Source organism: Aythya fuligula, chromosome 3 (assembly GCF_009819795.1).
Source record: "Aythya fuligula isolate bAytFul2 chromosome 3, bAytFul2.pri, whole genome shotgun sequence".
In the NCBI taxonomy this organism is placed as follows: Eukaryota; Metazoa; Chordata; class Aves; order Anseriformes; family Anatidae; genus Aythya; species Aythya fuligula.
In genome coordinates this window covers 61,739,720-61,763,792 of record NC_045561.1, presented here as the reverse complement: position 1 = coordinate 61,763,792, position 24,073 = coordinate 61,739,720, and the positions used below count along the sequence as shown (strand labels likewise).

Genomic DNA, 24,073 nt, shown 5'->3' with positions numbered 1-24,073 from the left:
GATAATTCCCTGATCCTTTTCAGTGGAGGAGAGTAAAATGCATCTCTGTTGTGTTGCGGGGCTTAAAAAACAAAAGAAAAAAAAAAGTCACATATATGCCTGTTAAGCAATAGCTCTTTTCCCTCCACTTGCTTGGAGTTGTACTATTCATTTATTTATCAAAGTAAGCACATAAAAATGTACTGTAAAGGGGGATATTGAGATTAATGCACAGAATGAAAGCCACGAATTCACCACAGCGCTAGGTGGGCTCCGTTTTGTTGCCTTTGTTAGACCTGTGCCTGTTGCTTGGTGTAAGCCTGCCTGGATGACTGGCTGTGGATCAAAAAAAGTCCCAAAAAGTGGATCGTAGAGGCAGACTACACTACAGGCAGAAGCAGCAGCAATAAGCACACATTGTGGCATATTAACATGTGTTAATATGAGGTGTGTTCTGATGTATTGAAGTATGTATTTAGGCAGGAATGAAACTGAGGTGGCTTAACCACGGCTGTGAGTTATTCCTCAGCGCTGGCAGTGCTCTGGACCTGTGGTCTGAAAGATTTCCTCCCATCCTCCCTGCTCCACCTTTGGTTCTCTTACCTTTTCTCCCTCCAAAAAAAGGCTTGGATTTCCTTAAAGGTTGGAAAACCAAGTGTCTGCTCTTTTAAGAGTCCAGAAATACTGAGTGTTTGCCATTTGAAAAACAGGCAGATAAGCCCGGATAAGACACCCCTCAGCATCACCACTTCTGAGACCACATGTAAGGTACTTTCTGATCCCAGTACCAAGTTCTGCTTCATTAGTGTTCCCAAGACCCGCAGACGATAAGGTTTTATCTCCGTACAGCACTTTCTGACAAGGATTCCCTGGTGAGTAATGTTACACGGGCTGTTTTTCTCAGCTACGAGTGAAATTGAGCACGCTACGAGGCGGAATATGGCATCTATTCAAATGATGCATTGCAGCAGTCAACAAAGACGAAGACCAGGAAGTATGGTTCAATTTGGAAGTGAAATACAGACTTTAGGTGAGCAGAAGGCAATTGAACCTTACTAGGATTTGGGAATGACATGGCTCTTTGTGAATTTTATAGGCAGGCTGTTGGTGTTTTTTACAGGAATAGGTAGACACTTGCTGTTATGTGTATGATGCAAGCTTTGAATAGAGAAAAGGCTGATTTATTCCAGTTCAGGTCTTTTGTGCAGCACTGAATTTTCATCTGTACCACTTTATGGGAGCCCGCCAGCAAGCAGCTCCAAGTCCCAGCTCAGTCTAACACTACTCAAAGCGATGTCCTTGGGCACTTTATTTACCTTACAGAAGTTAAAAAATGAAAAAAAGAAAAAAGGGGGAGGGGGTGGGGAGCAGCTGTACTTGGTCAAGCTACAGATCCTTCTAGCCCAGTCTTGGACAGTTTTAAAAATGAGATTTAAATTGTCTTATAGCTTGAGAGGAGGCTTGAGTGGTTGTTTAAAGACTTGAATAAAAAGAAGGCATCACACATATCTCAAGGAAGAATGCTTTAATCTACTGGAGAAGGCTATCATGAGAGCCACTGGCAGCTGTTCTGAGGCCAGATGAAATTCAACTGAAAATCCAGCATGTTTTTTTAGCAACAAACTGCTCGGTGATGTGTGAGACTCCACATCTTTTCCTCACAGTAGGGTCAATTGCCTTTGCTAGGGATGTGCTTTATGCACTTGAAGATGAAGTTTGGTGCTCAGTGCTGATGTAGCTGAGTGGAATTTAAGGTCCTAAGATAACACAGATCACAGTCGGTAATAAACCTCTCTGTCCTTCACTTTGTCTAATCTGACTTCAACAGTGCTTACGGGTAGTTGTCTGTTCCCTGCACACAGGAGTAGCTGAAATCTTTTCTTCTTTAATTTTTGTTTTGATTTTTTTTCCCTTAAAGTTGTCATGGTGCATCTTTTGGATGACCGGAGAGGTGGTGACGGAGGCTTTAGTGTCACAAATATGAATTAACCTCTATGGAGGTTAATTAACCTCTATGGAGGTTAATTCATAATTGAAATGGCAGCGGGATTTTCCTGCTGTGACCCAGGGACTGCCACTAGCCTGGGGCCCACAGCTGAAATAGCCATAGCTGGTCTGAGGAAGGCAGAGAATCGCAGTACGAGCACTTTCAGTCAAACCATTAAATAAACAAGGTGTCACCGAACAGCTGGAATTGAGAGCTATCGGCTCTGAAGTTAAATAGTGGTAAGATAAAACCTTCAGCAGTAGGTTTTTGAGGTCTCTTGTGAACGAGTAAAATACTGTCATCACCTCTCCGTGAATGCTGTGGTGGAGGCTGATGCATCAGACAGGAATTACAGCACAGGTCTGTGCATCAGGTCAGTGATGATCACATCACCTTGTGTGAACCGCTCAGATGTGTTTACCTCTCTCTAAGCTCTCTGTTCACGTTCCCTCACATGGAGGTGAACGGGCTGACCCACAGCTGGCAGAGCTGCTGAACCCAGACCTTCCAGGTTATCGCTCCTCAGACAGGATTTCTGCCTTATTTTCTTCCCTCTGTATCTTTTAAGCGTGCGGATAGCATTGAGGAGATTTTCTGACTAGAAGACGAGTTGCAGCATTTCTCAGTAAGGATGGGGTAAGGTGGAGCTGCTGCTTATCTGTCTGATTGGTCCTGGGGGATGGACGGGCTCAGTCCTAGTAGATGGGAGCTGTGGCTTTTTGAGACCCCCAAAACACCAGGCATCTTTCTTTTGGTGCTGAAGCAACCATATTTGAGCAACCTGATTTAGCGCAAGGTATTCCTGCCCTTGGCCAAGGCGGCTGGAACTAGATAGATGGTTTTTAAGGTCCCTTCCATCCCAAGCCATTCTGTGATTCTGTATTTAGTTGAGTATGCATTTGGGTTTGGTAAGACATCTCGTCCACATCATTCCCTGCAGCAGCTCCTCATTGTTTGAGAAGACCTCAGGTTGGTCCCTTCGGTTTGAGAGCTCTCCATTTCCTTGCACCTTACAAACTTCAGCTTTAGGTAGAAGCTTCTTGAAGCTGTTGTTCTGTGTAAGAACAGGTCCTTGGAAATTTTTCTTCCCCTCGACAGCATTTGGGAGGCGCAGTTAGCTGGAGCCAGAGAGTAAGTCAGGGAAATCAAAGCGTACGGATTTACTGGAAGGAGTACAGAGCGGTTTGGCAGGTGTGACCCAGGATCGATTCAACAGCGGTTTTGTAGTCTTGGTGCTTCCTTCTGCTCCCACGGTGTCAGATATACTTGCTGAAGGCAGTGGGCTCACTGGGGTAGTAAAATAAAAAGGAGACCGTCCAAATAAATGGATCGAGCCAGCAGCGGGGCTGAGCAGTGCTGGTGGGTGAAAGGGGTGAAGGCATGCAGTGTGTTGTGCATCAAACACCTTGCAACACTCCACTTGCACGTCTGCTTGCTTTTGAATCGTGATAGGGCCAAATTCCCTGCTTTATGCTTATACCCCCAGAGTGGGTGGGGGTATATGCATAAAGCATTAGCGTTTCAAGGTAAAAAGACTACATTTAAAGAAAAAAATGTCCACACAAACGTTGTTGCCAGGACGGTTCTCAGTTTCAGCGAAAAATGCTTTTGATGAAGCAGCCTGGGATTTTTGTCAGGCTGTCAGCTAGCAGGCTGAGGCCACACTTTTGTCTGTATAAAGCTTTTGCCCGTGCTTGTGGTAAGTGTGTTTTTCTTCCTTTAAAAGTGAAACGTGTGGTCCTCTGTTTCAAGGACCTGCAGCTAATAAGAAACAAGTCTTAAACAACTCTAAAAGCAAAATATCTTTCCATCTCTGACCACACAGCTGTAGTACACCGTGCCTAGGCACCTCTCTCTCCGTATGCACAGGCAGCCTTTAGAGAAAATTTCCCTGTCAGGGGATTCTTGTTCAAGTAAAACAGAATAAGCTCAAGTTATTTCCTGTTTCTTTCAAAGGACAGGGTTGGAGCCAGTAACCTTTCAAGACAGGAAAAAGCTGGGTAAAGACAAATTCTGACAACTTCCCTTCTGCTTTCCACAGAGGACTAGTGCTCATTTCTACTTCCACTAGGGGAAGCTGGACTTAAGGTGGATGCATCTCTCCTGTCATTCCATCTGCACGTTGAATTGAGCAATGTTTTTCAGCTTGTTTTCAGATGACCGCAAATTTCCATGTTCCACACTGTATGCAATATGGCATTTTTTTCTGGACATGAAGCAGTTTTTGTCTATTCCTTGAACTTCTTAGCTTTCAGGAGACTGGACACGTCAAGCCAAGGCTCTCTTTTAAATGCCTGAAATCCACATCACAGGTTCTGCTTCCTTTTCAAAGATGAGCCTCGTCCTCCTCTTACAAGATTTATTTCACCTTTATGCATGAACTTCCCAATTGCAAACCTCCTTTGAGAGGGCACAGGTAAGCAAATTGTTGAAGACAAGCATTTGGTCACATTCTGACCTCCTCCTTTGGCTGCTGCAGAGCTGAGGTGACCCCAGCAGGAACCACTGCCATGACTGCTCTTCTGGACCTCCTCCAAGCAGGTCTGTAGACCAGACCGATGCTGTATGCCGTGAGCTGCTCTTCATAGCACACTCAAAGGGTTTTGAGTCGTTTCCAGCCTTGGGGACCCGGACTGTTTGCATCATCTGCCCTCAGACCCGTAGCGTTGTTCTCACATACAGTTTTACTCTGAGTTTTTTGGTGAGCTTACGCTCTGGTTCTGAAACTTTCTGAAAAGAAATCGCCATAGCTAAAGGAGTGGGAGAGTTCAGTCATTTCTTGTAATTGTGCTGTCTACCTCTTGTTTGCCTCATTTATGCAGTACTAAAGACCTCTAAATACTCACTTAGGGGAATGGGTGTTTTCCTCTGACTAGGCTTTCCCTTTCCCAAAGAGCTCTGATTGCAGGTAGAGGAAGGGAAAGGGTCAGGTGTCACACATGTTCTTGAGAGACTTTAAAGGTGCCTTTGGTATTTTAAAGAGTGGAAATAATCAACATTGTTATAACTGTTTGACCAAATTGTTTCCCTCCTGATATTAAAATTCCTTACAGCAGAGGTTTTCATGAGACCTTTTTGTAGCTAATTGTCTGTGCTGTTTTTTTTTTATATTTTATTTTTTTATTTAAGGGAAGGATGAAAGTTGATCCGTTCTCAGGTTGCAACCCTTGCTTGCCTGTCATCTGGATATGTATTTACAGGAGTCAGTTACTGTCTGTTTCTACCTTCTCCCCTTAGACAAAGTGTGCACCATCGTTGCCTTCAGAACATTTTTGGACCAGCTTGCTTTTGTGTCTGTGCCATTTTCTGGTACCAGTCTCATCTTGTTGTGACTTTAGTAGTGCTTGAAAGAACTGAAAGTTGTTTTGAGGTCTGGAGACAGACAGACCTTATTCACATGGCTAAAACCGTCCAAAGTCTCCAGGGGGGTCTTTGAGTGGGATTTGGGCTCTGTATTGTGCAGGGAGCCAGCTGCCCCCCGTGCTGGGACTCCTGTCCTGCTGCCTTTGAACACGGGGTCCCTGCAGCACCAAATGTGGGGAGGGCTTGAAGTCTCCTCGCTCTTCAGGAAAGCAGCAACCCCACGGCAGGCTGGCATTTCCCCACCTCTGTATGCACGTAGCATTGGCACTTGGATACCCTTGCTCAATGCCATCAGCTGCATATCGTTCTATTCTGGGGAGGATGAGAGCAGTGCTGGGAATTACGCGACTCCTAAAGGTATCAGCTTCACTCCTTTTACCCCCAAGAGTTAGTCCTCACCTTAAGAAGCTATCAGTAAAGGTATCAAGGGAGAAGAGTCACTTTTTAACAAATCCAGACAGCAACAAGAAGTGCTGTGGCTGTGCATCGAGTGCCTGTACTTGTCATTTGGTGTTCCCGTGGCTGACCAGGTCTCCGCACTTCCCCAGTGGTCGGATGTGCCAGGTTCTTTTAAAGGTCGCTGGGAAGCCTTTATGGCAAGTGGAGCAACCCTGGCAAGGTCCTGCATTGCGCTGTGCCCTGCCCAGCATTCCTGTCGTTCTTGCCATTTCCTGCCTCTGACAACACGGCTGTGGCTTGGGGCAGCAAGTGCACGTTGTACTTCCCAAATGAGCGATGTTAAAGACGTCCTTACTTGTAAGGGGTTTTACTGGATGCTGTGGATTTGCACTGGGGCGAGGGGATTTTTGCTTTGTGTGACTAGGGGCTGTTTGGTGGGTCTGTTTTATTTCTGCTTTCATCCTCCTGCCGCCCCTCTTTTACAGAAACACAGCGTGGCTGAGGTAGGAAGGGACCTCTGGAGGCCATCTGGTGCCACCCCCTGCTCAAGCAGGGCCACCCAGGACCCTGTCTCTTCTACCTGCAACGTTGAATTAAATATAACACAGCAATACGTTTAGACAGAGACAGCACTTGGCTGTGCCAGTTCCCCAGTGGCTTTACACTGCTGGCTGCAACACTGCAAACAAATTCAGAACTGGCTTGGCCAGCAGTTCCCTCCAGCTATCTGCATGTTAGCTCTCCAGGCTTTATTTTAACTATGCTATTGGAGACTGTGCAGTCACAGTCTCTGTCTAATTGTTATGCATGAATGGGAAATATTCCTGTACTTATTTGCATTCATTAGCTATTGGTAGTTCCTCTGTTGAGGTCTCTAGCCTTGTTTTTACAGTGCTTTTGGCAGTGTTTCTGCACTTGGTGTGTGAATTTTTATGATCTGTTGCATGTTATTCATGCAATTTCCTGCCCTGTAATGGTATCAGTTTTCCAGACACAGAGGAATACAAACTAAAACCCAGGAGCCTGCATTAGCATAAAATGTCCCAGTTCTGTCAGTTTGATTAATTTGTCTCTTTGTCTCCACTCTATATGATAAGTGCTATTAATGGTTGCAACACTTCATATGTCAAAGTCTTTCTTCCTAATGACTTGAAAATGTGGTTTATTTCCCTCTTTTTTGTATTATTTTTCTCATTTAGCATTCCACTCAAGTATAGATTTATGCCATGCTTTTTCATTATCTTACTGGTTGCAGCACTGGAGTGATTACATATGGTGTAGGGTATGAGCAAAGATGCAATCCCAGGGGCAGCAGCTGCTGATGCAAGCTGAAAATAGATCCAGCGTATGCTCAGCACTTTTCCCAGAGGTCTTTTATTTATTAGTAACAGTCTTGGTACAGGACAGCTTGGACTCTCATTTAGCAAGATGACTTTTTGCCTTTCAAGAACAGTGCAATGACTTTGCTCTATTTACTGACTGCTGTGTAATTTTTTTTTTCGCTGCCTCCTATCGAAGTAGTGACTTAGCCTAACATAAATTGTAATACAATCCTGATTTATAATGGAGTCAAGAAACAACAGGCTCCATTTGAAGGAATGGAACTTGACAGATCTAAGGTTTAAATTAAATAATCCTATTTGTAAGACAGTAGTTGTACATGGTACACTGATTTAAAATGAACTTCAGTTCTTCTTCAGCAATCCCTTTACCATTCCCAGTGTTTTCGCTTCCACAGGGGCTTCTTGGGGAGCAGAATTCATTTCTGTTTGCCTTTGTAAACACGTGTGGAACCGTGCATCGTTTTCTCTTTCCCTTGACAAAGAAGCTCTCATGAATTGTTTCACAGAAGTACTCCTTAATTAAAGAGGAAAAATTAATGTAGGTGACTTATTCAGGGCAAGCCATGTCTAACCTGCTTAGGCGGCCAGAAGAGGCCAACTGCTGCGAAGGAGGAGAGGGAGGACGCTGCGGGGGAAATGCGGAGCAATGCTGCAGCTCGGCTCTTCCCCGCTGAGGAGCGGAGGTTCATCCGAGCCCTGATTTTCACGGAGGGGGCAGATCGCCTCCTCCGAGGTTTCCTTCCCCTGCAGCTGACAGATGGGGGCAGGCGAGGCTGCCTTCGAGCTTCCTCCTGCCTCCGGTGTACGGATGGGGATGGCGAGAGCGCCTGCATCCCCGTAAGAGGGTGAAACGTGGCTCTTTGGGGCCAGGGGGAAGGTGACGTGCTGAAGGTGGAGTTAGGTGAATAAAAGGTTTATAAACAGGTAGCAGAGACCAGACGGGAACATGAGATGCTGGTGAGATGGGAATACAGAAAAAGGGCTGTGGAATAAAAACACTGAAGGCACGGTGCAGTGTGTTTCTGGCACAGATTAAGGGAAGCTGTTGTAGAAAATCCCCTTTCAGTGATCTCTCAGCATTGTTTTTGTACCTTCCTAGTTAGATTTTGTTGCTGCTGTCCCTGTCTTTATTTTATCTTCATCTTCTTCTTACCCGGCTGGTGGCCCTTTCCCAGGAGCCTGACCCACACCCTCACCCAGGACCAAGCCTGCATGCTCAGAAACAGCAGAGCTTGATAACGTGGCTCCTGCTCACCATATTTCCCTGATGTCACCCCAAATCATCAGCTTCCCTGCCAGCCCTGATGGGGAAAATGTCCATTTTACATCCGTTGTGTTCAGGCATCGCTGGTTTTCCTCAAAGCGAAGGGATCAGTCCTGTACCCTGGCAGGAGCCTGCCTGGAGGGTGTCAGTGCCAGTCATCACTGTTGTCCCTCCCTGCTGGTGGTCAGAAATGGTTGTGGCAGCCCAGTACGCAAGAGCTGAATAAAACAGGGTCCTTGACTGGTGCTTTCATGGGAAGACATCTTTTACTGGGACTGGAAAGTGACGGATCCACAGGGCTAGGCCCGGGGAGGGAAACCTCTCCTGAACGAGGGCAGCATCCCTGTGAGAAAGGGATTCCCAAAATGGAGCTTCAACGTGACTGCCCCATAGCGAGCAGCTTCAGGCCCTTATTTCTCTTCATTTTAATGAGCTCCGCTAATGAACAGATGATGACACTCTAAATCAACCCCCACAAGAAGCAAAGGGGTGAAGACTGCCCCTGACCGCTGAGGAAGGTGCTGCTGAGGGAACAAGCCAGGGGCTTCCCTCCCCACCCTGCAGGCACCTTCCTGCTCTCCAAGTCATTAAGAACTCTTTCCCTCCTTCCTTGCAGGGAAATAACAACTTCTGTTAATTAAAAAATGAGCCCAAGTTCCCCACTGATGGCACTGAAGAGCAGACCTTGGGAGTATCACTGGGTACTTGAGGAGAAATGAGCACAGAAAGCTAAAGCACAGCAGGTCGGAGGAGGTTTCCTTCAGCAAATGGCATGGGCTTCAGCTGGGATGATCCCTGCATAAATAAAAAAGCAATGAGGCTCGAGAATAAAGGTCTGCAGGAAGGTTTTAGAGTTTCTGCCTGCATACAAAGGCAGGTTTGACTTCTGTGACTACACTGCTGGTGGCTTCCACCTGCCTCAGGCAGAAGCATGTGGTGGTCAGGGACGGGTTTCTGCTCTCAGAGTTAGTGGGACTGCATGCAACAGGGCAAGGTGGCAGAGTACATCCAATTCTGCAAACCTAGGGCTTCAGCCTGTGCTGCCTGAAAGACACTAATTCAAAGCGTCTTTATAAAAATAAATAAACAAAACAGAAAGAACCAATTCCAGGGTGATTCAGTATGCAAATAAACTGTTTTTCATTACTCACAGCACACATAAATGCGCACTGGTGACTGAGACAGCAGAATAACACTTTACTGTTCATTATTTTATCAGACAGTGATAATTGTAGTTAATATTTTCTTAGTAGTGTCTCTGAGAGTTTATTTATGCTGTTAATAATCTGAGCAGCTGTAATGATGTTGGCTGCCAGAACTGTAGCCTTTTAGAGGCACTCTAGTGTGGCAATAACACAACGGTAATAGAAATCCAAGGAGAAAATGATCTTTTCAGAGCAGATGGGACTAATTCACTCCCTTTCATACACATTCACCTTCTCTTGCCTCTTTCTCGCAGTATCCTGCGTGGGTGCATGTGGGCATATATCAACACACACAAGCACAAATAGCGTTGAAGTCCTGACTCCTACCCTCCCAGGACAGGAAAGCTGCAAGTCAGGCTGGAAATGACGTCTCTGTTCCATTTGGAGAACGTTTCTAAGGGTCTTAGGGCAGGTGACATTTTCTGTGCCTCACTTTCTGTGTAGGTCTTCGAAACCTATGTATGAAGCGGGGAGGAGGGAACCAGGTTCTGGGGACAGTACAAGGTTGTGGCACTGTGGGGATGCCATGGCCACATCAATACACTGGCTTTGAGCAGGTGTGAGTGCCTCTAGGAGGTGCAAGGTGGCCGAGGTGGCCCTCTTCCCTCCAAACACCCTCAGCCAGCAGCGGATGCTGGAGGCCCAACCTGCTGCGCTCCTCGCAGAGATAAATCTCAGCAAAAAAGGCAAGCACCTCCAATTTTTTTTTTTTCTGGTGAGATTTATGGAGCCCAGCTAGCCTTTCAGGCCGCCGCAGGAGGAATTAGCTGCTCCGTGCGGAGGAGAAGAGGAGACCAACATTGCCAGCTCAGCAGCGGCTGTTCTCCTTACAAACCCGCTGAACTGAGCTGAGCGGGCGTCGCTGATGAAATGGGAACACCAGGCAAGGGAACAAAAGCCATCGTAATCCTCAGCTCTGTCAGCAGCAGTGCAAGAACAAAAACAAGGTGAACACGGAAAAATCGCCTGTCCGAATACCGGAAATTAAAAGGCTTGGGGGGAGGAGGGGAAGGAAAACTGGAGCAAACGCAGCATTTGGCAGTTTTTGTTTTAGAAATGCAGTGCCTGCAGGAAGCAGGGATATTTACCCAGGGTTTCAGCCTGCCAGCTAATAACTGTAATTGCGTAGCTACGTCGGAATAGCAAAGCCCTTGACGTTACGTTCCTCCCACAGCCCAGCAAAAGCCTCTCTGGCTTCGGAGCATTACGGGACGTGCTGGGCTCTGCTCCCTGCACGAGGAAGCCCAGGGTTTTGTGCACTGTGCCATGCTGGCATGCACTCGTGGGAAGTGCTGGAAGCACTGCCTTCCTCAGCAGCGGCTCCCAGCTCTTGCCAGCCCCGGGGGAAGCACAGCACAGCATCCATGAACTGCAGCGGGTGTTACCCAGCCCCATATCCTCAGCCTGCTGCTGCCCCGGCTCCTTTGTCTGCTGTCTCAGATCCCTTCCTTTGAGTGCAACCTGGTGCTTTTCCAAATGACACACCGGGCTGCCTGTGTCTTCCTCCCCTATGCTGTGCAAAGTGTAGCAGTAGGGCTTGTGGGGAGATTCCTTGCTGTGAAAATAATTGCTGTGTATTTAGTACGCTGTACTGTGTAGCTTATTCACATAAATAAAATCTGCCAGGCTTGGGAAAGAGGAGTATTTGTGTCATTTGCAGGTCTTTGTAATTTCTCTGTATTGTTGTGTCTGTGCGTGTATTAATTGCAGCTTCAGAAACTCTGAACCACTCCTCCAAGCACCCCCTGAATTAACAAATTTCTGCATTTGACTTCATTTCCTTCCTATTTTGATATTTGCTGATGCAACTTGCAGGCTTCTAGAATTTCTCTTTTCATTCTAGAAGTTCTCAAACTGCCTTTTGTTTTCCCTTTTCGTCCCCAGTTTGGCTCATGAGATGAACCTAAACAGATCTTTCACAGACTTTTCTGTCACAATTTATATTCTGTGAAAGCTTTCCCACTCCTTCCTTCTCCCTCCTCACTGCTCAACACTTTCTCTTTTTTTTTTTTCTTTTTTAATCCGGGGGTCAGTTTAGTTTTCCCTTTGCAAAAATATGGCACTGATTTAAATTTTAAATCGCAGCTTCGCTTTATTTCTGATGATGCTCTTGGGTTAAAATCTGTTCTGTTTCTTCCCCGCTGGTTTCAACGTGGATGGCATCTGCATCTAGGGAGTGTTTCTGCCAAGCAGTTCACCTGTGCCTTCCTTTGTTACTGCATCCACGTCTCTCAAGGTGCAAGTTGTGTTGGAAAAACAAATGTACAGCAAACCACTAGGCATCAGAGCCATATCTTCCTTTGCTTTGTCTTCCACTTCATGCCTGAGTGTTTTAACTGCTCGTTAGTGCCACTGGTTTTAATGTGTTCTTTGTTGATTCAGGCATGTCAGAGCTGAGCTGGTCCTTCGGAGAAAGTTATCTGAAACATCCCTGTCTCTGGTTTTCTTCCTAATGTGCAGCCTAGAAGTTCACCTCCAGGCTTTCTCGCCTCTTCCTACCTGCAGTGCTCTCCTGGCTGTACTTGCCGCATTTTCTGTGTTCTCCAGCTACGCCCTGGGCAGCCTCTAGCATCAGCAACACGCACCAAGCTACATAATTAGTTAGGAAAATCTCGCCTCCTTCCACTGGTGTTCATTAAGGTGAAAACAGGCCGTTTTCTCCAAGCACCAGCACTTCAGCTGTCATTCCTCCAGCTTGTCTTACAGGCACCATTCTCTTCATCGTTCAACGCATCAGTGTGTGACTGTAATATGAGTTACAGAGCGAGGTTTTTGCAATAAAATCTGCTGGGATGTGACTCGGAGGAGCACCCATGTCGGCAAACATCCCCTGTGCCACACATGCCATGGGGCCAGCAGTGCTCAGCTGTGACCAGTCAAACCCAGAGCGCTTGGGCTGGGTGTGCCAGGGGCCATCTGCCAGGGACTGATGGATGCTTTGAGCAGGTGTGATGCTGGCAGTGCTCCCCTGCTGTGGAAAAGCACCTCATCTTCCAGTCCTATAGCATTTCGGTTTTGCAAGTGTGCTCTTCTGTGTGCTCTGTAGAGATGCTTCCTGTTACCTGAGCAGAAGCGTGTCAGCAGCGATGTGTTCATGCTTCTGCGTGGTGATTTCTACCTTTCCTCTCAATAAGCCACGTGTTTTCTGGAAAGCGGGATTTGGGAAGACAAATTCAAACGTGGCAAATTCAACAAATGAATTTTTCCCGGAAAATTTTGGGGGATGGAGAGGGTGCTGACCATCCCCGAGGATACGGGCAGGATTTCCAAAAGCTCTTGTACGCCCTCCCGGAGTCGCACATCGGCGAGCTCTGACCTAACCACTAACGCGAGCATCGATCCCCTTGCTGCTAACGCCATCCTTGCCCTTGGCAATCAATTCTGCACCGCTTGCCCCGCTGCCAGCGCTGACGCACTTCTCGCAGCGCCGGCGACGCAGTTTGCAATCGGTGGTTTCTGCCCCCGGGGCACGTCTGCAGCGGGCGACCTCTCCTTCCTCCCCGCCTCACGTTGCTGTGTCGCCACCGAGGATCACCGTGATGCTCTGCAGGCACAGGGGTGGAAGTGCAGCTCCTGCATCTTCCAAATGACAAACCGTGGTTGGGTGATGAAGTCAGTGAAGTCTTTTTGGAGCCAACACTGGGACTGATATCTCCAGGCTGGTCGTCCATCGTGCCACAGGAGGCTGTTGGGCCGGGCAGCCATCTCTAATCACCCTCCCCACTCACACCTTCATCTTCCTTGCTCTTTTGGGAGGTGGAGATGGGACACACGGGTAGCTACCCTCCCAAACTTGTGCTCTGACACCCAGTGAGCACCTAGTGATGGCACAAATGGTCACAGGGGGTTGGCCTTGTGTGTGTTCATCATGCCAGAGAGAGGAAGACAAGAAGTCATCTGCTTTCCTCCTGTTTTTGTGTGCTCTCACTGAGGCAAACATCTGGTGTAAGCTCCTCTTCTGGCCAAAATAATAAAGCTGGGCTTTATTTTTTTTCAAAAGCACAAAACTGGAAGTTGGATGAGTGCTTCCAGTTCAGCATCTTCCGTAAAAGTGCCATTAAAGGGAGTTAAGTAATGCCTTGAAGCTCTCCGGCCTCTCCACAGCTTCTCAGGTGGCTACTTCTTCATCGAGACGTTTTGCTAAAAAAAAAAAAAAAAAAAAGAAGAAAGGTAAAGCAGCCTCTCAAAGCAAGGAGCTGTGTCTGTGATCTCCCTTCCCCTGGCGTACGTCCATGCCCAGAGGTGTCCGCTGTGGTGGAGGTGCCCCAGCCTCCCACCCCAGTGATGGGATGTGATGGGGGAGATGCCAGACTTCACACCCCTGTCCCAGAATCACACCCCTCCCCAAATCTGTACATACTACCTGAGGTGGCAGCCTGTCAGACTTGGGCCAGCAGGATATCTGCTCAATTTTAGAAGTATTTTTAAAGTGGAAACAAAGACCTCTCTTTGTCAGTCTTCTCCATCAGCAACTTTTAAATTCCTCTCTTATTTATGAGCCCGGATGCTACAAATGCCTGCATCCGATGCTTCTTGCCCAAGTTGATGTTTTAAGAGTGATTACTCATTTTAGGAGCTTCCCAGTTTTATGAGTGGATAGGGAAAAAGCATCTGGACACTGCTGGTGAGAGCATGTTTGAGCACTGTTAAGCTGAAGAGGGGAGAAACGCAGAAAAATCCTTCCGTGGCACTGCTGTAGGAAAGTTTCTGTGTTCCTACAGTGTGTAAAGGATCACGGTTTCCAAACAATTTCTTACTGTGTGCATGCAGAGAGACAAATAGGGATGTCTAGCACCGTGTATTTTGCACATGCGACCGACCTGGCCACGTATTTACATCTTTCAAGCAGTTCTCCGAAACCAAGTAACCTTAAGCTAGGAAAAACAGGCCCTGCCAGGTTCCACCATCCCAAGTAAAAATAACCAAGTAAATAACCAGGAAGTCTCTTAACTCTTAATGGAATAACAGCTTGGTGACTGATTCTGGTTATCAGATTACACGCTGAAAATAACTTATGTGCTATACTTGCAATTGGCCGCAAAAGAAAAAAAAAGAATATAGCGTGCGCTAATTTTAGCAAATAAGATTAGAGTTAATGTTTAATCCCTGAGACCTTCTTCAGGCTGTGGAACGAAAAATAGCAGCAGTGAACTGTCACTAATCTTATCTCCTATTTCTAGCATGTGTTTGGTTATATAAGTTGTAGTGTTAGGAACACGCTGGCCGAGTGAGACAGCTCGTAGTTTGTTTTCTGCGTCCTCGGGCTTACGAGTTAAACTTGAGGGCTGAGGTGGGTTTAAGCGGTTCACACAGATGCCTTCAGACGGCACTAGTGATGGTAAATCGTCAACAAAATGGGCACCACAACAGGCCTGCTACAAAGCACCGTGCGACTGACAGATTGCTTTCTGCTTCCATGAGAAATGGTCACGTTTCTCGTGTTTCCATCCAATTGTTTTAAATTAATATTCAGTTTGGGATTTGATATTCAGCATGTGAGGTTTGATTCAATTTTCGTTTCTTCCTTCCCCACGAAATGGCTTAATAATTAAATCGATGTCTGGAGATTCAAGATGAGAGCTTTCTAACTGTTTTTAGGTGCCTGATGATAAATTTAACCTGAAAATCAAAATACTGAAAATGTAATCCATAATCCTACAAGCAGCTCGCGTGCTTCGCAGAAAGCCCATCAGCACTCCTATTGATTGCAACAAGACGACTGAAATGCACAGAGATGATAATCTGTGCGTGTGCTGCTGTCAGGGCTCGTGCGTTCTCAGTGCAGCTGAAGCTCTGACCATCCAATTCACCCCAATTTGGTGGGATTGAGCAACTCATTTTCTGCAGATCTCATCATATCCCGGAGGGGTGAGGAGAACTCTGCCCTCCCGCCCCACCACCAATGGGCCTGTTCTTTGAAAGCGAGACTTCTTTGAAAGCGCCCCAAATATTCTTTACTTTAAAAGGAGCAATTTTAAGTGCATTTGCTGTTCAACTTTGATGCTGTTTTCTAGAAGATCACTGGCAATATGCCCTCGCAAACACAGAAACTAGTGCTGGGAAAGGCATACCAAATTGTGAAAGCCCACCTCACAAGAACAAGGCTGTGCTTTGTTAGCTTTGCTTTGCTTTTACTCAGTCATAAAGAATCCATCCTCTTTCCTGGAAAGCATTCCAAGATCCCACTGAATTCACTGGAAGGTTTCGAGTCAGGGAAAGATCTCGACATTTCCACTTCTTCATTTTCTTCTCACTGCAGTCAGCAATGCCATCCCAGAGCAAACCAGACAGCTCTCTGTTCTCGATGTTAGTGTGCATCAGATTACTGTAAACATTATCGTGCTCCATTTCAGATATTGTCTTGCCAAGTTGTACATTCCTATGTGTTTACAGTGATCTTTCCTTGCCCTTAATCACTTTTCCCCTCTTTAAATTGAACTCAGATTTGCTGGCATTTTGCTGGGGTTGACCTTCCCCGATCCAGATGTAGCATTTCATACAAATGCCCTTCAGAGCAGAGTTACCAGACATCCATGTTTCTCTTGGAAACAACCTTTTTTTTCTCCCCCCTCCCCATCAGAAATGTTGTCTGTGCAGAATTGGAGGGTTTTGTCTGTTTGTCTGGGATTTTGAGACATCTGGCAGTCTGGGCAGTCGGCTAATGAGCATGCACTAATGAACTCTGCAGCACACAGCAAGTCCAGCCCATCCACAGAAATGTCAGAGCCCTGCATGCGCTCTGAGGCCGTGTCCCATGTGTTCAAAACAAGGCGGAGGCTTTCACGGCGTGCTCCATCGGCCGTCATCTAGGAGACTTGGGTGCAAGGGGGAGCCCGAGAGGGTTCACGTGCAGTGCGGCTCTCACGTGGCAAGCGTGGGTGTGCATGCATACAACCGCACTTAAAAAAAGAATTCCTGTCCTAGAAATCCCTTGCAAAAAAAATGACATTCCTAACGTAGAAGTGAGCTAACCGTCCTCCTAATTTTAGAACAGTGCATGCCCAGTACTAGGAAAATGCTGTGCAAAAAGTGCTCTATATTTGTATCTGCAATGCCGACATCCTTACTGGTGTTTCTTATTGCTGACTGCCATCCAAGCATCCTATTCTCCTGTGTGACAGTGATCAGTATTATTTTCCTTGAATTAGGCAGTTTTTCTTAAACTATTTAATACGAACCAAAGAAGAAGGGAAGGCAAAAAGTGTAACAGCTCTGCAACTTTTTCCCCAGAAGGAAGAAGCATTACCCGGAATGCATAAAGGACATATAATGAGAAGTGATGGAGGAAAATAAGGGAAGGAAGATTTCCTCACAAGGAGGTTTTAAGTAGAGTCTGGCAATAATCTCCCAAAGGAAGTAGTGGAAGTCTGGTCGCTTAAATCGATTAGAACTAAACAGAGCATCACACTCCACAGGACTCTGTAAGGAGAAAGCAGTGTCAGACTGAACTAAACCAGGTTTTGTATGCTTGTTTTCTACGAGGCTGCTGTCTGGATTTTGCCGGTAAATTCAATATGGCTAATGCTGATTAACCACTCTCTTGATGGTGATTATATCACTGCATTATTTCCATCCCGTTTCTCAGTATCATGAGCTCATGAGGGTATGGACATAGGAAACACATCCCCTGGCTCGTCTAGCTCAGTCTGCAAGACAACTGTCAGATAAAGGGCTGGAGAGCTTGGCATGGTCTTGTCCTTCACCTCACCCAGGTGAAGCGCTAATCTGAGCAATTGTGTCCCCCGGGCACTAGGTGTACAGGGCCAGTGCATACAAGACCAGCTAGTGGCAAGTGCAAAACAAAATAAAATGATGCCTGCTTAGGCTTAACTTTTTTGGGGAGGGGGCATGCTTCAAGTGCACAGGAGAAGTCCTCTCCTGGCTCAACTTGAAAGATAAGGGAAGCAAGCCTCTGAAGAGCTGAGATGTTTTCTGATCTCTTCTTGTCTGTGGGGCATTGCTTTGTGTGTACATGTTATCTTTTCTTTAGCTGGTTTTCCTGTAGCCAGGCAGTTTCATGTAAGTGCTGCCATAGAAATGGGTTGAGATAGGAATAATGAAAATGGTCAGGGGCAGGGAAGGGGGGACTCCACATACAAGCTTGGACAAGGTGCGCAGCAGAGGCTCCCATGAATTGACCTGTCTACTTAAGCATTAAGATACATGGAAAAGAAGGCTCAAAATCAAATAAACACTGGACATTTGTCATTTTATTTATGGTAGGGGAAAAAAAAAACAAAACAAAACAAAACAAACAAATTCTTGCAGGCACGTGTTTTACCCATCCAGCAAAGGCCTCTTTCATATGTAAATGGAGACGTATATCAGAGAAGTAATCTGTTTCCTTTTTAAAACACAGATCATCTTGGTTTCACTGACTATTTTCACTGGGATGCATCAGTTGGGTCAAATCATCTTAAAAGCCCGCTCTTACCTCATCCTTCAGAGATGGGTGTGCAGCTGTAAGGCACCCAGCTCTGAAGCCTCCTCACTTAAAGCGTGAGATGGCCATGGCCATACGGCTGTGCCACCACCGCCACTTTCCTGGCAGGAGGGATGGGGTGTGGGCAGCCCACCACACTGGCCAAATCACTACTTAGTCAGCTTCAGGCTACAGAGGGTTGCTCTGGCTTTAGCACTTGTCAGTAACCTGTGCCATCAAAGCTGTCCTTTGGGTAGTTTCAAGCATTGGCACTTCTCCCCAAGGGCAAGGACGAGTGCTGGTGCTTGCAGAGAAGCTTTCCTCCCCTGGATCTGCCTGTTGTGAGAGGGAGGAGAACTGTGTCGCCGCATTTGATCTTATCAGCCATAATGAAACCAAGGTGCACCTTGGACTGGTGTTTTCATCCTCCTCCTCTTCAGGCATCTGCCGGGCATCGCGGGGAAGCCCCTGCACGGTCCCGTGCTCCATCACCACCAGACCCAGCGCAGAGCAGCTGTGAGAGAGGTCTCGCTGCTCTTTGTTGCCATTTTGGCTTACTGGGAGCGAAAACCCGCGTCAGCGTGGGAGCCAGCCCTGCTGTGAGTCACCCTCTGCAGCATGGGGCCTGGGGAGGCAGGTGAAAGAAACCCTGGCCCAGCGCAGAAAACGCTTTTAATGCGCTTCGCAGTCCTTCCACCTAGTGGCTAAGGGACACCACTGCCAGGAGAGCTGGGTTTGTGCTCGAGCCCCTGCCAGGGACCCAAAAAACCCCAGTCGGTATCTGTGGCTGCTCCTAGGGATCCGCGCTGCTGCTGAGCTCCCGAGATGTGTAGTAACGTGTGAGCCCCCACGCTGAAGATCTTATCAAAGAAAAACATTGGCCTGTGTGTAGCTCATTAAGTTTCCGAGCAATTTTGTTAATCATGCTGCATAGATGAAATGCAGATAGGCTTTAGTGAGCTGATAATCTAACAAATAGGCAAAAAGTGTAACACTGATAAAGCAGAGATCGGTTTAATAACCAGCTGTAAATCCAGGCAGTTCTGTACCAGAGGCATATTGTAAAAGAGGAGCGGGCGAGTGTGTGTGTGCATGAAAAGGCACTGTTCCTTAAAATAGCAGATCGAGCGATATTATGGATGGAAAAGCTATTGGGAGCGATTCTAGAGGTGTTCTAAAATATTTTTCTCCCCATCAAAGTCTACACCACTTGTGGTATCTTCATAATTCAGCATCACAAGTACAGATGTATGAATAACAAAGGCACGTTTCTGGAAGTCAGGATTTTCTGTAAAGATCTATGATCTCTACCACTGGTCCTGAGGCAGTGTAAGGAATTTATAGGCTTTTCACTGGGACGAAGCAAATTATTCACTCAGATTTATGCTGCTTATGAATAAGACCATCACAAATGCATGCCCTGATGTCTCACTGAGCTCTCGAGCAGGCTGTATGTACCAAGCCCTGTCACACATCTCTTGTGGGAAGGAGGTGGACCTTGGTGAGAGATGGTGGTTCAGCTCGGGCTGGCCACGAGCTCTGGCACAACTGGGCTCAAGGCTCTCCTCTGCTGCTCCTCCTGAAGTCCTTTTGCAGGAGGAAATACAGATCTTTGGGTGGCAGAGCAGTCCTGGAGCATACTGATTATTATTTTCAAGCGAGAGGGGGAATATGAGATTCCAGTCTGTGTGTGTTTTGCATTAAATAGCATTTAGGAGCAGTGAGTAGAAGCTCAAGTGTCTCCTTTCAAGTGGCTTTAGCAGTGACTGAACAGCACCTTTCTCTCTCTCTACATTGCTCCTTGCTCAGTGATGTCAATTCATCTGGAAGTACAAGGAAAAGCACTTTCCGGCTATCCCATACCTGCTGGATAGGATATCCTTCCAAGGAGCTGGGAAATGTGACTTTGAACCCCCACAGCCTGAGGAAGAGGCCTGGTGTCCTACCTTCTGGGTCCACATTCTGATCTTTTACAAAAAGGGAGCAGCAGTGTGTGTCATCTTGTTTGTTTTAAAAGAATAAATGGAGCTGGGATCACTTCCCAGAGACACTTGCAACCAGAAGTAGGTTGCAGCCTGGGCCACCCAACCTCAGGTGGGCGTGCAGGTACACACATTGGTGCCAGACATGGATGCTGCTGCCTGGTTTAGTTGTCTGGCTGCTCCAAACCCCATCTCAATGCCTTTCCTTACTGTGCATGCCACAGGAAACCCAGGGTTGTGAATTCCACTTTCAAGCAAGGCAAGAAGGTGCCTTGGTGAACTGAAGTGACTTGCCTGGGTCATGCGGAAGGTGTTTGGTGCTGTAGGAAATTGAGTTGTGTCCCAGATCTCAGCTTAGTGGCCAAACCACTGCATCTCCTCCTCCTTGTGGAGAAACCTTAATCCTTGACTGTGAGCCCTGTTTTCTAGGTAGCCTCTCACTGCTTCATGAGGAATAAGAGTTTTTCTAGTACCTTTGTCTCCTGCCTATTGGGGAAAAAATGCAACAGAAGTCAGTACCAATGCATAGTTGGTAAAAATTGACAGTATGTATAGTTTCCTACGTGGCTTAGCACATTATTTGGTAATAATGTGTGAAGATACCATTGTAAAAAATCTGGAGGGAGAAAGTGCACGTTTCTTTATATATGGTATTGCGTGAATGTAAATGTAGTGTAGATGGTATGATTAAAAAAAAAGGACAAGTAAAGGTGCATGACTCAGACCCATACACTCCTGGAAACAGTTGTTACTCTTTCTACAAAGAAATGATGGAAAATTATGTACTGAAGTGGGACGCAGAGTGATTGCATTACTTGAATTATGACTATGGGTTTCTTTTCTGTCAGCTGTACCTTAGACTCACTAAAAAATCAGAAACAATATGAGAAGCAAAAAATCTCCATGGGATAGAGAAAGGAGACATGCAGTCAGTATTTAGCTGTTATTTATTAAGTCGTGGCTTGCAAAAATGTGAACGAAAAGAAAGGCATTTTTCTGTAATATTAAATGCTTCCTTCACAAAACACCTTTGGGACTTGAATGGTATCGTAAGTTTGAAACTGTTGTTCACCAGGGCTTCCATCAAAGCAGAAGAATCAAATCTGAATTGCTACTTTGATGGTAACATGCTGCATCACAGTGAAAGTAAGGTCCTTCCAAGAGTTAGCAGCTTACACGCTAGCCTGCTTTCTCAGTCTTTTATTACAGCAGAGGCTTAGTTCATAGGTCTTCAAGTTATTTGGGCAAAACAATGATTAACCTTCACAATGAAGTACAGAAGCAAAATAAAGGGGATTGTGTTTGTTACTGCATGTAGCATCATTGCTGACCTGACAGAGAATAGGTGGTACCGTGAGGTATTTATTTCCAGATGCATTAGGTTATCTAACTACGCAGCGGAGGACTTGGGCTGAGAGCAAGAGCTGATAGTAATGCTGGCAATTTCCCTCTTTTTTTTTTTTTTTTTGCAGGTCACTGTCAGGGGATTTGGTCCATTGCTACAGTTTGCCTACACTGCTAAGCTGTTACTCAGCAGAGAAAACATCCAGGAGGTCATCCACTGCGCTGAGTTCCTGCGCATGCACAACCTGGAGGACTCCTGCTTCAGCTTCCTTCAGACACAGCTGCTGAACAACGAAGATGGCCTGTTCCTGTGCAAGAAAGATACCACCTGTCAGCGCATGCACGATGAAGAGAACTCAGATGGAGACGAGGAGGAGACAATGGAATCGGAGACGTCAAAAATATCTTGCCCAAGAGAGAGAATGCACCAGGAGTCCTTCAATTTTGAAGCCACTGTTGCTGGAGCAGACAAAGGAGAAGGGATGCTGCCTGACCCTGACATGCTGAGAGATAGCAAGGACAATTTGGACAAAGATGCAGTAACACGGTACCCCAGATACAAGAAATACCAGCTTGCTTGTACCAAGAATGTCTACAACACATCACACATCAGTACCTCAGGTTTTGCAAGCACATTCAGTGAAGAGAGCTCTGGAAATGGCCTCAAATCAGGACTTGCTATGGGGCAGATAAAAAGCGAGCCTCAGAATGAAGAGAATGATGAAGAAAGCATCACACTTTGCCTGTCTGGAGATGAACCTGACATCAGGGATAAAGAAGGGGATGTTGAAATGGACAGGAAACAGCCAAGCCCCACTTGTGTCGACAGGCCGAAAAGTGGGTCCTCTCCTTCTTGCTTGCGGTCTTTCTTCAACAGAACAAAAAGCATAGATTTGGTTGGCTTCCCCAGCACTTCCCAGCAGCACTTTGGCAGGAGTCCAGCGTGCCCTTTTGAAAAAGGGACAACTCAGGGTGACCACAAAACTGATTACGTCCCTTTCACGGGGAACTATGGGCAGTCCCATGCCATGCAGAAGGATGCTTCCAACTTCACAGTGGGATCGCCGCTCAGGGGGCCCGGCTTTGAAACTCTCTGTAAGCAAGAAGGGGAACTGGACAGGAGGAGCGTTATATTCTCTTCAAACGCTTGTGACCAAGTAAACACTTCGGTGCATTCATATTCTGGTGTGAGCAGCTTGGACAAAGACCTCACTGAGACTGTGCCAAAGGGTCTGTGGGCTGGTGGCAGCCAGTCTCTGCCCAGCTCTCAGACCTACTCCCACAGCGGACTGACAGCTGATCACTTGTCGGGAAGGATGCGGCCGAACACCAGCTGTCCAGTGCCAATTAAAGTTTGCCCTCGCTCGCCTCCTTTGGAAACCAGAACCAGGACCTCCAGCTCGTGCTCTTCCTACTCATACGCAGAGGACGGCAGCGGCGGCTCTCCCTGCAGCCTGCGTCTCTGTGAGCTCTCCTCTTCCCCCTGCTCCCAAGGCCCCCGATTCCTGGCGCCCGAGCACCAGGAGCCCGGCGTGGTGGGAGATGGATTGTACAACCCGGTCCGAGCCCAGATTAAATGTGAGCCATCCTATGGAACAAACTCCAGCGATGAGTCTGGGTCATTCTCAGAAGCAGACAGTGAATCATGTCCTGTGCAAGACAGAGGGCATGAGGTAGGGATTTAAGATAAGTACATTTATGACAGTTGTTGTGACCCAATTAATTGCTCTTTCATTCCCTCAAATGTCTTGGCGTTTTCCCAGCACTTTCTTTGTTTATAGAGGCAAAGAGTAACTTCTATTTATTCCCTCATCAGCTGAGCCCACGTGGTTAACTTCCCGTAAATATGCCTGTTTGACCTCCGAGATGTTCGGTGCTTATCAGCATCGCAGCATTGGGCAATCCCAAACTGCTGAATGACGAGAGTGAGTTTGTGTGCAGGGAAGCTCTGGCAGTGTCCTGTTCTCCCTCCCTTAGCCACGTGCGTGACACAGAGCACTGTTCTTCATCCTCGGCGTTTGCCAAGGTGGTTCCAGCTCTGCTTGTCACGGGGGTTGTGTTTTAGCAACCTAAAGCTGTGCCCTCGTTGCTGCTGAGGGCTGGGCAGCCCGCCATGACCACGCTTTGGTTGCAAGCTCCACCAACTGTTGCATCAGTAGTTCCTAAGGGAGGCTATCCTTGACATTACAGGGCTGTTAGAATAGGAGGGAGACAGTCCAGGACACTTCTTTGTCCCTATATGCTGAGCTGGGGACATGCAGAAGAGAGACAAGTCTCCTTGGAAGACTGTCCAGGATATTCTGCGTAGGACCTCACTCAGGAGGCCCTGCAGCAGCCATGCAGAACTGTTCTGCTCGGAAATACCAAGGTTATTTGCAGTCTGGCACTCCCTGAAGTGCTGCATTTATGAGGGGTGAAAAAGAGCAGGGGGTGGGATTGAGGAAGGCGTTGGATTTCCACCCATGTGTGCTGCTTGCTCAGCAGGGGCTAATGCACAGCAGGGTACAGTAAGGAGGGCGGGAGGTTAGCCTTTTGGGGTTTGATGACTAATTAGCTGTCATAATTGGCTAATTGTGTGGAGATACTGCAGCAGCAGTGACCCCAGAAGAGTCAAATGAGAAGGATATAGGGGACTGTGGATGGTTCCCCAAAGTGGTGTGCATACGTGTGCAGGAGAGCATGGAAAAAAAGAGGAACAATCACAAACGGAGCAAATGAGTGGGCTGCAGGAGTCAGACTCAGTGTGCCATGGCAGGCAGATGTGTTGGGCTAGGAGGGGGTTGCT

At 46.9% G+C, this 24,073-nt stretch overlaps 1 protein-coding gene across 5 annotated transcripts in view; it reads left to right on the top strand.

The window, feature by feature from the left end:
- Positions 1-24,073, top strand: part of BACH2 (BTB domain and CNC homolog 2) — a 184,010-nt gene that overhangs the window by 146,815 nt on the left and 13,122 nt on the right. For all 5 annotated transcript variants that reach the window (XM_032184055.1, XM_032184051.1, XM_032184052.1 and 2 more), the window contains exon 6: positions 21,417-22,961. In XM_032184055.1, coding sequence (XP_032039946.1) covers positions 21,417-22,961 — 1,545 coding nt within the window. The remainder of the gene's footprint in view (positions 1-21,416; positions 22,962-24,073) is intronic.